At 39.0% G+C, this 14,131-nt stretch overlaps 1 protein-coding gene across 1 annotated transcript in view; it reads left to right on the top strand.

The window, feature by feature from the left end:
* The window catches only part of FRRS1 (ferric chelate reductase 1), a 52,835-nt gene extending 47,730 nt beyond the window's left edge, over nucleotides 1–5,105 (top strand). Inside the window, exons 15-17 of the mRNA XM_060026142.1 lie at nucleotides 689–750; nucleotides 833–956; nucleotides 4,611–5,105. Coding sequence (XP_059882125.1) covers nucleotides 689–750; nucleotides 833–925 — 155 coding nt within the window. The 3' untranslated portion in view covers nucleotides 926–956; nucleotides 4,611–5,105. The remainder of the gene's footprint in view (nucleotides 1–688; nucleotides 751–832; nucleotides 957–4,610) is intronic.
* The last annotated feature ends 9,026 nt before the right edge of the window (nucleotides 5,106–14,131 follow it).

Below are 14,131 nucleotides of genomic sequence, written 5' to 3'. Positions count from 1 at the left end.
GCTCTCTAGTGGCAAGGTCTGTTTTGGTCTCACCTCTAGGCAGGGTAAGATACCCGTAGCCATTAGAAGAGATTAGTAGAGAATCAGTGATATTTTAGCTTGATTTCTAGTCTGACTGTCTTTTGTGTCCTATCTAGTTCTCAGCCCCTCAAATAAGTAAAGGTGGCCTTCTAAAAACAAAACCTGTTTGTTGTCTAGTGTGTGTGCTGTGAATCTAGGAGCCTGGGCAGCTTTTAGGAACTGAGTACTAAATATCTGTCCTACCATTTTTTGGTTCTTGATTGGGTCACATATATAGGGTTTGAGTCTTTCTTTGATGTTTTTAATTGAAGTACAGTTGATTTACAATATTGTATGGGTTTTGAGTCTTAAAGGACTTTTGATCGCTAGATTATGGCTTGCCATTTAAAATACATATGTACTTAAAACTTGGATTGTTAGGAGTTTGGTATGGTGTTTATTGACTAGGAGAAAGTCTTTTAACAAATGTATGCTGTAGCCAGCTTGACCTAATTTGTGAGAGCCTTAAGTATTCAAGAAGTTTGCAACATTTGGTCACTTGAAATGGGAGAATGAACATCCTGGAAATCGGCAAACGCTACAAATCAGGTTTGTTTGTTTTTTTTTTGAGAATTAGTTTATCTGCATACCCACTGGCCTTACAAACTTATGTTCTTATTCTTGACAGATGAAATATTGGATGATGATAGAATTCAGATCCTCCAGTCATTTACTGCAGCTGAAGCAGAAGTAAGTCTTTTTTTCTTCTTTATTGACACAAACCTTAATGATAGTTATTCTTTTTTTTCATATCTCAATTTTTTTCTTTCAGGGTTATGCTTTTAAAAAGGCGGTGTTAGCAATCTATGTCTGTGGGAATTTGACTTTTCTCACTATGTTCTTATCTGCAATCAACCATCTATGAGCGAGCGAAGACCTTGGCTTTTGCAGACCAGGTGATAATTATCATCAAGCCAAAAAACTTGATGCCTGTATCGACTGGAGTGTATTCATGACTTCTAATTAGGAAGACCAGGCCATGTCTGTAGAGAAATTCGGAAGTCTGGTCTTTAGAGATCAACATTCACTAGGGTCCTATGGGCTACAAACTGATGTCAAGCTTTTACATATTATTCTGAGTCTTAAAGGGAAGATTGTACTTGAGGAGAAATGACTCAAATATTTTTTATGCTGAAGTTTTAAGAATGTTAGCATGTAAGAAAATAACTGTTTGGAAAAACATAAAAGATGTCATAGGATAAAATGCAGATAGTATTAAGGTAAATATATTTTGGACTATAAAGGTGCTGTGGTACTTTAAAGAAAACATTTATTTTTACTAGTTTATCTGAATGGTCTTTTTTTAGGATTTTTTTCCCCTTACCCCCTTTCTTAAAAATTTTTTGGAAACACGTTTTCGGTCCAGTGTTTTGGACATATCCTTTGTTTCATGTATTTTGTTACTTCCCTGGTAAAGGTGAAAGTAGGGCTAACACCATTTCATTAACATTTAAATATATTATTAATATTATAATTTCTTTCTTAGCAGTGAAATGCAAGTGTGCATCTTCTGATTAAGAGTGTCTTTATATATTCAGCTACAGAGCTAAAATGGCATTCTATATGCTAATTGTTTTGACTCTGAGGTTGTCTTAGCCTTTGGAGATTGTAGACTTGCATTTCAAAATTAATAAAATTCACTCTTGTGAACATATTTAAGAGTTATTCTTTGTCCTTGTGGTAATAAAATAATATGGGTGGTACTGTTTTGTTAGAAGATCCTGATGCTATAATGAATTAGAATTATCAATGTTATTTCCCTTCCGGTTCCAATAATTTCTATTTTATGACTGGGTCCCATGTTTGCTATGAGGACTTCTAGCCAGTGGGTGGCGCCATAATACTACTGCTTTGTTACTGTTCACTTGTGTTGATTCATTTTTAGTACTTAGATAATATCTTGGGATGGCATTTCTCTTAAAATTCACCAACTCTTAATATTTATTTGAAAAATTTCTCTCTTTTTTTCTTTTCCTAACAGTTATAGGTTACAAACTGAAATTAGGGACCAATGTTATTTTCTGGTTTCAATTCTAGTTGTTTTCTAACCATGATTGTTTATAACCGTTGTTTGATACTTCCCTTTACATTCCCGTGACCTTGTAACAAATGAACATAACTATCTTAGGCAGAGGAAACAAGCAAAACTCTACATTCTTAAAATAAAAAGTTTAGGGAGGCATATTTTACTTTTTTATGTGTTCTTTCTGATTGGTCCAAGGACCTAAATTCTATCTGGCATAAATAATAGCCTCAGCGATGTATCTTACATCTTTCACTGGGTAGAATGATATGTTTTTGTTCTTTATACAGGTGTTTATCATAAGTAGCTTAGGGTTTGAGATGTGAACTTTCCGTGTTTATGTTCTATAAGTGCCAGGCTATTTACAGTCTAAACTTTCCTTTTGAATGCCTTTATTTAAAAACGTTTTGTTTAGTATAGAAAGTTAAATGTATACTAAAATATTTTCCTCTAACTTTCAATTATTAGGGGCCTAAAGGTTAATAAAATTCTCTTAAGAAATTATATCATACATTTGACAAGGAAAGATTTGTTTAAGGAGAAGATGAACCTTGGTGGGTTTCGTTTTCAAATTCGTGAGCTTGCTGGATTTCCAGTGCTGAGGCTAACCTATTTTAACTTTTCTTTTTCATTGATTCATCTGTTGGCACTATTTTGATATATCATCAATTGATATACAGAGTTGTCCAAAGAAGTCTTTGTCATCTAACCTTAGTAGACCAACAAACCTTTTCATTAATATCAAATTATGATTCTTCTGCTTATGAATGGTTGACATCTACAAATTGAAAATGCCTATTCGTTGCTCCTCTCAGTTTTCCTTCTTGATTTTGTAATAAACAATCTGTTTTTTTAAAGTTTTTTTTTTTTTTTTTTTTTTCAGTACGCGGGCCTCTCACTGTTGTGGCCTCTCCCGTTGCGGAGCACAGGCTCCGGACGCGCAGGCTCAGCGGCCATGGCTCACGGGCCCAGCCGCTCCGTGGCATGTGGGATCTTCCCGGACAGGGGCACGAACCCGTGTCCCCTGCATTGGCAGGCAGACTCTCAACCACTGCGCCACCAGGGAAGCCCTAAAGATATCTTTTGATAGGCGTAATTGTTAAACGAAATGCCTTTATATCTTCAGCAATGTTGCCTCAAATAGCAAAATCATGAGTTTTCTTCTTAAAGATGGGTTCTTCTATAAAATAAAAATAACTATTTATTTTTGAAAAAAAAGTGAAACAAATTCTAGAAAGTTGTGGTTGGGGTAGCATTCATAACTGAGGCTATTTTTGTTTTTATTATTTTCTTATCTTTGGAAATCAGTCTTAAGGACGTGGGTAGCCTATGGCATAAGTTATCGAATAACACTTAAGTGCCTACTTGGTTATTAGGATTTTGGCTCTAATGTGTGTTAAGTGATATTCATCCCTCCACATCTTGTCCCAGTCCAGGTTGTGGTGGGAAGAGACAGATGCAGCAGATGCCAGCCAGGAAGCCCTAGGGGGGACCTGTAGCTTTTGGCTGAAATTTTATTTGTCTGTATATTCTGGTGAAGCAAGGAAAAAAAAAGGACAAAGGTCCTTGTTTAAGATAATCCATTGTAGATGGGAATGAAAGAAAGGATTCTTCTAAGCTCTTTTCAAATCAGATTAGGTTACACACTGTCACTGTGCACACCCTGCTTCTTTCCTTCTTGCCCAATACCCACCAGGCTCATCTCTGCACCCAGGTCACTGATGGTCATCTGCCTGGAATGCCCTTTCTGTTCCCTTCTTTCTAGCAAAAACTAGTTTATTAAGTTCTGGCTCAAAAATCCTTCTTGTTTTTGGAGGCTTCCCTGACTGTTCCTTCTACATAAGTGTCTCCTGACCATCCTTATAAATGGTATGCTGGGAGGCAGATAACCCTGTACATAAAAAAGACTGGGAGTCTGGGAGCGGAGCTGGAAGACCTAAGCATGCTTGTCTGATTTATAAGACTCATGTCGTTGGGCAAATTGCTCATTTTCTCCGAGCCTCATTCCTTCATCTGTAAAGCCCATCTCACAGGGCAGTTATGAGGAAGGAAGGAAGTGGTACCAGCAAAAGGTGCTTTGTACATGTTGTTGATGATGTCATTGCTTTTGATTACAGTGTTAAACTTTAGTAGTTTTTACCTATGGAATGTGTAGTTTTTATTTGATAAAAAATTTGATATTCACCTTGAAAACATTATGCTAAGTGAAATAGCCAGACAAGAAAGGACCTCTATTATATGATTTATTTACTTGGAGTACCTAGACTAGTCAAATTCATAGAGAGTAGAAGGGTGATTACCCAGGACTGGGGGAGAGGGAGGAATGGGGAGCTGTTATTTAATGGGTACAGAATTTCTGTTTGGGATGATGAAATTGTTCTGGAGATTGATAGTGGTGATGCTTACCTAACACTGTGTATGTACTTAATGCACTGAATTGTATCCTTGAAAGTAGTTACAGTGGAAGATTTTGTGTTATGTATATTGTACCACAATAAAAAAATAATTAAAAATTTGATGTTTATAGGAACACTATTCACAATACCCAAATGATGGAAACAGCCCACATGTCCATCAACAGATAAATGAATAAGCAAATTGTGGTACATACATACAATGAAATATTATTCAGCCATAAAAAGATATGAAGTACTGATGCATGCTGTCACATAGATGAACCTTCAGAACATTATGCTTCTCCATGGCTACCAGAGACATCAAAGGGCTGGAATAAGAAGAGGAACAGCAAATAAACAAACAAAAAACCTATTATGCTAAGTGAATCAGACACAAAATGTCACATATTATGATTATATGAAATATCCAGAATAGGTAAATGCATAGCAACAGCAGAGTGGTGGTTGCCAGGGCCTTGAGGGGAGGGAGTGGAGGAGGGAATGGGGAGTAATTGCATCATGGGCATAAGATTTTATTTTGTGGTGCTGACAATATTTTGTTGATAGATAGAGGTGGTGGTTGTACAACATTGTGAATATAAGAAATGCCATTTTAAAAGGATTATTTTCTGTTATGTGAATTTCACCTCAGTAAAACAAATATTTATCTGATTACTACTCTTGGATTATATCTTTGGGTGGAAAGATCTGGGAGGTTTGCTTGCCCTAAAATTCGTATCAGCTTAATTTCTTATTTCGTTATCAAATAAGTTAATGTCATTTTATATAATGCCTGGTCATATAACTCTGGTTTAGAGGAGAGACAGTTCCTAGAACACATCTTTATTTTTCTCCAGTGGTTTTTCATGGATTTTATTAATTTTTAAAATTTACTTATTTTATTTTTTACCAAAAACCTTAAGTAGTGATTTTTCCCCCAATTTTTATTTTATTTTTTTAAATAGATCTTTATTGGACTATAATTGCTTCACAATACTCTGTTAGTTTCTTTTGTACACCAAAGTGAATCAGCCATATGCATACATATATCCCCATATCCCCTCCCTCTAGAGCCTCCCTCCTACCCTCCTTATCTTGTCCCTCTAGGTCGTTGCAAAGCACCAAGCTGATCTCCCTGTGATATCTTTAGAAGTATATCTTCTTCATATATCTTATAAACACATAAAAGAAATTGTATTGTACTCTGGGTTTCTTGTAAGAACATAAACAAATTTTTGGTTCCCAATCAGGTACTCAGACATGGTAATCAAGCTCTGTGGATAAGAATTTCCTGAACCCATACATTCTAAATATGTGATTTCCACTGCCAGTAATGGCTAAGATCCTGCCAAATAGACTCTCCTTCAGAAAACTAGAGTAAGCTTCAAAAAGCAGCTGTCTGAAAGCCCCAGAGAGTGATGAGAAGCAGGAAGATTTGGATGAGGTGTCCACACTCAGAGGAGGAAAATTGTTTGGAGTTCCCTGTTTTCACTGTTTTTAGTTTCAGGACAGTTGAAGTCAACTGTGTATGTGGTGTGGGGTGGCAGGGGAACTGCAGTGTTTCTGGCCTAGAAATCCAGAGGACTGATGGCTGGTCAACTGCAGCTATCAAGAGAGTGGGGTGAAGGGAGGGGAGTTCCTTTCTTGGAAAGGAAAACACTAGAGAGGGCATCCCAAATCCTGTTTTCCCATAGCTCTGACTGATCCCTGAATATGTTCACATGCATAACGCAGGTGCAAAGCAGCTAGACCAAACAAAAAAATTTAACTTGAGATTGGAGCTGGAACACAAGAAACAGAGTTTGCAGTCCAACCCAGTTATTTGCCTGCTAAAACAAAAGAAGCCATATTCATTGGTGAAAAATAAGAGAATCCAGTATTTTATTTTATGATGTACCGACGACAATCCAAAATTACCTGACATAAAAAGAACCAAGAAACTCTGGCCCATTCTCCAAAGCAGGGGCTAGCTAACTTTTCCTTTAAGGAGACTGATACAAAATATTTCGGTCTCCGTGTTCATTCATCAAAGAGCGAAGCTTTCCCTTGGGGCCAGCAACACCCGGCAGGAGGACCCTTGTGGGACCCGGCTTAAAAGGCTTTCATCTGAAAAGATTTCCTCTTTATGATGAGGTTCTGCCCACACTTCCAATCTTCTAGGAGCTTGTAGAATTGTGGAACTGAAGAGCCATTGGATCTTGGATATCACCTTTCCCAAGGCTCATATATCCCAGTCGAACTCTGAAGAGAGGCAGATCACCATATAATCTATCCAACTTCAATTTCAAAAGATGCTGCTGCTGATCAAAGGATACCTAATTCTGGAGACTTCCGGGGAGATGGCGGAAGAGTAAGACGCGGAGATCACCTTCCTCCCCACAGATACATCAGAAATACATCTACACGTGGAACAGCTCCTACAGAACTCCTACTGAACGCTGGCAAAAGACCTCAGACCTCCCAAAAGGCAAGAAACCCCCCATGTACCTGGGTAGGGAAAAAGAAAAAAGAAAAAACAGAGACGAAAGGATAGGGACGGGACCTGCACCAGTGGGAGGGAGCTGTGAAGGGGGAAAGGTTTCCACACACTAGGAAGCCCCTTCACGGGTGGAGACTGTGGGTGGTGGAGGGGGAAAGCTTCAGAGCCATGGAGAAGAGGACAGCAACAGGGGTGTGGGGGGCAAAGCGGAGAGATTCCCGCACAGAGGATCGGTGCCGACCGGCACTCACCAGCCCGAGAGGCTTCTCTGCTCCCCCACCGGGGTGGGCGGGGCTGGGAGCTGAGGCTCGCGCTTCAGTCGGAGCGCAGAGAGAGGACTGGGTTTGGCGGGGTGAACACAGCCTGTAGGGGGTTAGTGCGCCACGGCTGGCCGGGAGGGAGTCCGGGGAAAAGGCTGGACCTGCCGAAGAGGCAAGAGACTTTTTCTTCCCTCTTTGTTTCCTGGTGCGCGAGGAGAAGGGATTAAGACCGCTGCTTAAAGGAGCTCCAGAGGCGGGCGCGAGCCGCGGCTAAAAGCGCGGACGCCAGAGGCAGGCATGAGACGCTAAGGCTGCTGCTGCCGCAACCAAGAAGCCTGTGTGTGAGCACAGGTCACCATCCACATCCCCCTTCCGGGGAGCCTGTGCAGCCCGCCACTGCCAGGGTCCCAGGATCCAGGAACAACTTCCCCGGGAGAACGCACGGCGCGCCACAGGCTGGTGCAACGTCACGCCGGCCTCTGCCGCCACAGGCTCGCCCGGCACTCCGTGCCCCTCCCTCCCCCTGGCCTGATTGAGCCAGAGCCCCCGAATCAGCTGCTCCTTTAGCCCCATCCTGTCTGAACGAAGAACAGATGCCCTACGGTGACCTACACGCAGAGGTGGGGCCAAATCCAAAGCTGAGCCCCTGGGAGCTGTGAGAACAAAGAAGAGAAAGGGAAATCTCTCCCAGCAGCCTCAGAAGCAGCAAATTAAAGCTCCACAATCAACTTGATGTACCCTGCATCTGTGGAATACATGAATAGACAACCAATCATCCCAAATTGAGGAGGTGGACTTTGAGAGCAAGATTTATGATTTTTTCCCCTTTTCCTCTTTTTGTGAGTGTGTATGTGTATGCTTCTGTGTGAGATTTTGTCTGTATAGCTTTGCTTCCACCATTTGTCCTAGGGTTCTATCCGTCTTTTTTTTTTTCCTCTTAATAATTATTTCTTTATTTTAATAACTTTATTATATTTTATCTTACTTTATTTTATTTTACTTTATCTTCTTTCTTTCTTTTTTCTTTCCTTCCCTCCTTCCTTCCTCCCTCCCTCCCTCCCTCCCTCCCTTCTTTCTTTCTTTCTTTCTACTTCTACTAATTCTTTCTTTCTACTTTTTCTCCCTTTTCTTCTGAGCCATGTGGATGAAAGGCTCTTGGTGCAGCAGCCAGGAGTTAGTGCTGTGCCTCTGAGGTGGGAGAGCCAACTTCAGGACACTGGTCCACAAGAGAACTCCCAGCTCCACATAATAGCAAATGGCGAAAATCTCCCAGAGATCTCCATCTCAACACCAGCACCCAGCTTCACTCAACGACCAGCAAGCTACAGTGCTCGACATCCTATGCCAAACAACTAGCAAGACAGGAACACAACCCCACCCATTAGCAGAGAGGCTGCCCCAAATCATAATAAGTCCACAGACACCCAAAAACACACAACCAGACGTGGACCTGCCCACCAGAAAGACAAGATTCAGCCTCATCCACCAGAACACAGGCACTAGTCCCCTCCACCAGGAAGCCTACACAACCCACTGAACCAACGTTAGCCACTGGGGACTGACACCAAAGAAAACAGGAACTACGAACCTGCAGCCTGCAAACAGGAGATCCCAAACACAGTAAGATAAGCAAAATGAGAAGACAGAAAAACACACAGCGGTTGAAGGAGCAAGATAAAAACCCACCAGACCTAACAAATGAAGAGGAAATAGGCAGTCTACCTGAAAAAGAATTCAGAATAATGATAGTAAAGATGATCCAAAATCTTGGAAATAGAATAGACAAAATGCAAGAAACATTTAACAAGGACCTAGAAGAACTAAAGATGAAACAAACAATGATGAACAACACAATAAATGAAATTAAAAATACTCTAGAGGGGATCAATAGCAGAATAACTGAGGCAGAAGAATGGATAAGTGACCTGGAAGATAAAATAGTGGAAATAACTACTGCAGAGCAGAATAAAGAAAAAAAGAATGAAAAGAACTGAGGACGGTCTCAGAGACCTCTGGGACAACATTAAATGAACCAACATTCAGATTATAGGGGTTCCAGAAGAAGAAGAGAAAATGAAAGGGACTGAGAAAATATTTGAAGAGATTATAGTTGAAAACTTCTCTAATATGGAAAAGGAAATAGTTAATCAAGTCCAGGAAGCACAGAGAGTCCACTACAGGATAAATCCAAGGAGAAACATGCCAAGACACATATTAATCAAACTGTCAAAAATTAAATACAAAGAAAACATATTAAAAGCAGCAAGGGAAAAACAACAAATAACACAAGAGGGAATCCCCATAAGGTTAACAGCTGATCTTTCAGCAGAAACTCTGCAAGCCAGAAGGGACTGGCAGGACATATTTAAAGTGATGAAGGAGAAAAACCTACAACCAAGATTACTGTACCCAGCAAGGATCTCATTCAGATTTGATGAAGAAATTAAAACCTTTACAGACAAGCAAAAGCTGAGAGAGTTCAGCACAACCAAACCAGCTCTACAACAACTGCTAAAGGAACTTCTCTAGGCAGGAAACACAAGAGAAGGAAAAGACCTACAATAATGAACCCAAAACAATTAAGAAAATGGGAATAGGAACATACATATCGATAACTACCTTAAATGTAAATGGACTCAATGCTCCCACCAAAAGACACAGATTGGCTGAAAAACAAGGCCCATATATTTGCTGTCTACAAGAGACCCACTTCAGACCTAGAGCCACATACAGACTGAAAGTAAGGGGATGGAAAAGATATTTCATGCAAATGGACACCAAAAGAAAGCTGGAGTAGCAATTCTCATATCAGACAAAATAGACTTTAAAATAAAGACTATTAGAAGAGGCACATAAGGACACTACATAATGATCAAGGGATCGATCCAAGAAGAAGATATAACAATTGTAAATATTTATGCATCCAACATAGGAGCACCTCAATATATAAGGCAAATACTAACAGCCATAAAAGGGGAAATCGACAGTAACACATTCATAGTAGGGGACTTTAACACCCCACTGTCACCCATGGACAGATCATCCAAAATGAAAATAAATAAGGAAACACAAGCTTTAAATGATACATTAAACAAGATGGACTTAATTGATATTTATAGGACATTCCAACCAAAAACAACAGAATACACTTTTTTCTCAAGTGCTCATGGAACATTCTCCAGGTTGGATCATATCTTGGGTCACAAATCAAGCCTTGGTAAATTTAAGAAAATTGAAATTGTTTCAAGTATCTTTTCCGACCACAATGCTATGAGACTAGATATCAATTACAGGAAAAGATCTGTAAAAAATACAAACACATGGAGGCTAAACAATACACTACTTAATAACGAAATGATCACTGAAGAAATCAAAGAGGAAATAAAAAAATACCTAGAAACAAATGACAATGGAGACACGACGACCCAAAATCTATGGGATGCAGCAAAAGCAGTTCTAAGAGGGAAGTTTATAGCAATACAATCCTACCTTAAGAAACAGGAAACATCTCGAATAAATAACCTAACATTGCACCTAAAGCAATTAGAGAAAGAAGAACAAAAAAACCAGCAGAGTTAGCAGAAGGAAAGAAATCATAAAAATCAGATCAGAAATAAATGAAAAAGAAATGAAGGAAACAATAGCAAAGATCAATACAACTAAAAGCTTGTTCTTTGAGAAGATAAACAAAATTGATAAAGGATTAGCCAGACTCATCAAGAAAAAAAGGGAGAAGACTCAAATCAATAGAATTAGAAATGAAAAAGGAGAAGGAACAACTGACACTGCAGAAATACAAAAGATCATGAGAGACTACTACAAGCAACTCTATGCCAATAAAATGGACAACCTGGAAGAAATGGACAAATTCTTAGAAAGGCACAACCTGCCAAGACTGAATCAGGAAGAAATAGAAAATATGAACAGACCAATCACAAGCACTGAAATTGAAACTGTGATTAAAAATCTTCCAACAAACAAAAGCCCAGGACCAGATGGCTTCACAGGCGAATTCTATCAAACATTTAGAGAAGAGCTAACACCTATCCTTCTCAAACTCTTCCAAAATATAGCAGAGGGAGAAACACTCCCAAACTCATTCTACGAGGCCACCATCACCCTGATACCAAAACCAGACAAGGATGTCACAAAGAAAGAAAACTACAGGCCAATATCACTGATGAACATAGATGCAAAAATCCTCAACAAAATACTGGCAAACAGAATCCAACAGCACATTAAACAGATCAGACACCATGACCAAGTGGGGTTTATTCCAGGAATGCAAGGATTCTTCAATATACGCAAATCAATCAATGTGATACACCATATTAACAAATTGAAGGACAAAAACTATATGATCATCTCAATAGATGCAGAGAAAGCTTTCGACAAAATTCAACACGCATTTATGATAAAAACCCTGCAGAAAGTAGGCATAGAGGAAACTTTCCTCAACATAATAAAGGCCATATATGACAAACCCACAGCCAACATCATCCTCAATGGTGAAAAACTGAAAGCATTTCCACTAAGATCAGGAACAAGACGAGGTTGCCCACTCTCACCACTCTTATTCAACATAGTTTTGGAGTTTTAGCCACAGCAGTCAGAGAAGAAAAGTAAATAAAAGGAATCCAAATCAGAAAAGAAGAAGTAAAGCTGTCACTATTTGCAGATGACATGATACTATACATAGAGAATCCTAAAGATGCTACCTGAAAACTAGTAGAGCTAATCAATGATTTTGGTAAAGTAGCAGGATACAAAATTAATGCACAGAAATCTCTGGCATTCCTATATACTAATGATGAATAATCTGAAAGTGAAATCAAGAAAACACTCCCATTTATCATTGCAACAAAAAGAATAAAATATCTAGGAATAAACCTAACTAAGGAGACAAAAGGCCTGTATGCAGAAAATTATAAGACACTGATGAAAGAAATTAAAGATGATACAAATAGATGGAGAGATATACCATGTTCTTGGATTGGAAGAATCAACATTGTGAAAATGACTCTACTACCCAAAGCAATCTACAGATTCAATGCAATCCCTATGAAACTACCACTGGCATTTTTCACAGAAGTAGAACAAAAAATTTCACAATTCGTATGGAAACACAAAATACCCCAAATTGCCAAAGCAATCTTGAGAATGAAAAACGGAGCTGGAGGAATCAGGCTCCCTGAATTCAGACTATACTACAAAGCTACAGTAATCAAGACAGTATGGTACTGGCACTAAAACAGAAAGACAGATCAATGGAACAGGATAGGAAGCCCAGGGATAAACCCACGCACATATGGTCACCTTATGTTTGATAAAGGAGGCAGGAATGTACAGGGGAGAAAGGACAGCCACTTCAATAAGTGGTGCTGGGAAAACTGGACAGGTACATGTAAAAGTATGAGATTAGATCACTCCCTAACACCATAGAAAAAAATAAGCTCAAAATGGATTAAAACCTAAATGTAAGGCCAGGAAGTATCAAACTCTTAGAGGAAAACATAGGCAGGACACTCTATAACATAAATCACAGTAAGATCCTTTTTGACCCACCTCCTAGAGAAATGGAAATAAAAATAAGAATAAACAAATGGACCTAATGAAACTTCAAAGCTTTTCACAGCAAAGGAAACCATAAACAAGACCAAAAGACAACCCTCAGAATGGGAGAAAATATTTGCAAATGAAGCAACTGACAAAGGATTAATCTCCAAAATTGATAAGCAGCTCAAGCAGCTTAATAACAAAAAAACAAACAACCCAATCCAAAAATGGGCTGAAGACCTAAATAGACATTTCTCCAAAGAAGATATACAGACTGTCAACAAACACATGAAAGAATGCTCAACATCACTAATCATTAGAGAAATGCAAATCAAAACTGCGATGAGATATCATTTCACACCAGTCAGAATGGCCATCATCAAAATATCTAGAAACAATAAATACTGGAGAGGGTGTGGAGAAAAGGGAACTCTCTTGCACTGTTGGTGGGAATGTAAATTGATACAGCCACTGTGGAGAACAGTATGCAGGTTCCTTAAAAAACTACAAATAGAACTACCATATGACCCAGCAATCCCACTACTGGGCATATACCCTGGGAAAACCATAATTCAAAAAGAGTCATGTACCAAAATGTTCATTGCAGCTCTATTTACAATAGCCCAGAAATGGAAACAACCTAAGTGTCCATCGACAGATGAATGGATAAAGAAGATGTGGCACATATATACAATGGAATATTACTCAGCCATAAAAAGAAACGAAATTGAGCTATTTGTAATGAAGTGGATAGACCTATAGTCTGTCATACAGAGTGAAGTAAGTCAGAAAGAGAAAGACAAATACCGTATGCTAACACGTATATATGGAATTTAAGAAAAAAAAATGTCATGAAGAACCTAGGGGTAAGACAGGAATAAAGAGACAGACCTACTAGAGAAGGGACTTGAGGATATGGGGAGGGGGAAGGGTAAGCTGTGACAAAGCGAGAGAGAGGCATGGACATATATACACTACCAAACGTAAGGTAGATAGCTAGTGGGAAGCAGCCGCATAGCACAGGGAGATCAGCTCGGTGCTTTGTGACTGCCTGGAGTGGTGGGATAGGGAGGGTAGGAGGGATGGTGATGCAAATGGAAGAGATATGGGGACATATGTATATGTATAACTGATTCACTTTGTTATAAAGCAGAAACTAACACACCATTGTAAAGCAATTATACTCCAATAAAGATGTTAAAAAAAACCCACAATTCCATTCACAACCATCAAATAGAATAAAAGAGGAATAAATTTAAGGAGATGTAAGACTTGTACAATGAAAAATACAACGCATTATTGAAAGAAACTAAAGAAGATCTGATGAAATGGAAAGTCATCTCATGTTCAAAACATT

The sequence above is a fragment of the Delphinus delphis genome, chromosome 1 (assembly GCF_949987515.2).
Source record: "Delphinus delphis chromosome 1, mDelDel1.2, whole genome shotgun sequence".
NCBI classification, from domain to species: domain Eukaryota; kingdom Metazoa; phylum Chordata; class Mammalia; order Artiodactyla; family Delphinidae; genus Delphinus; species Delphinus delphis.
Note: the sequence above shows the minus strand (reverse complement) of the source record. Positions and strands in the feature narration are given on the sequence as shown.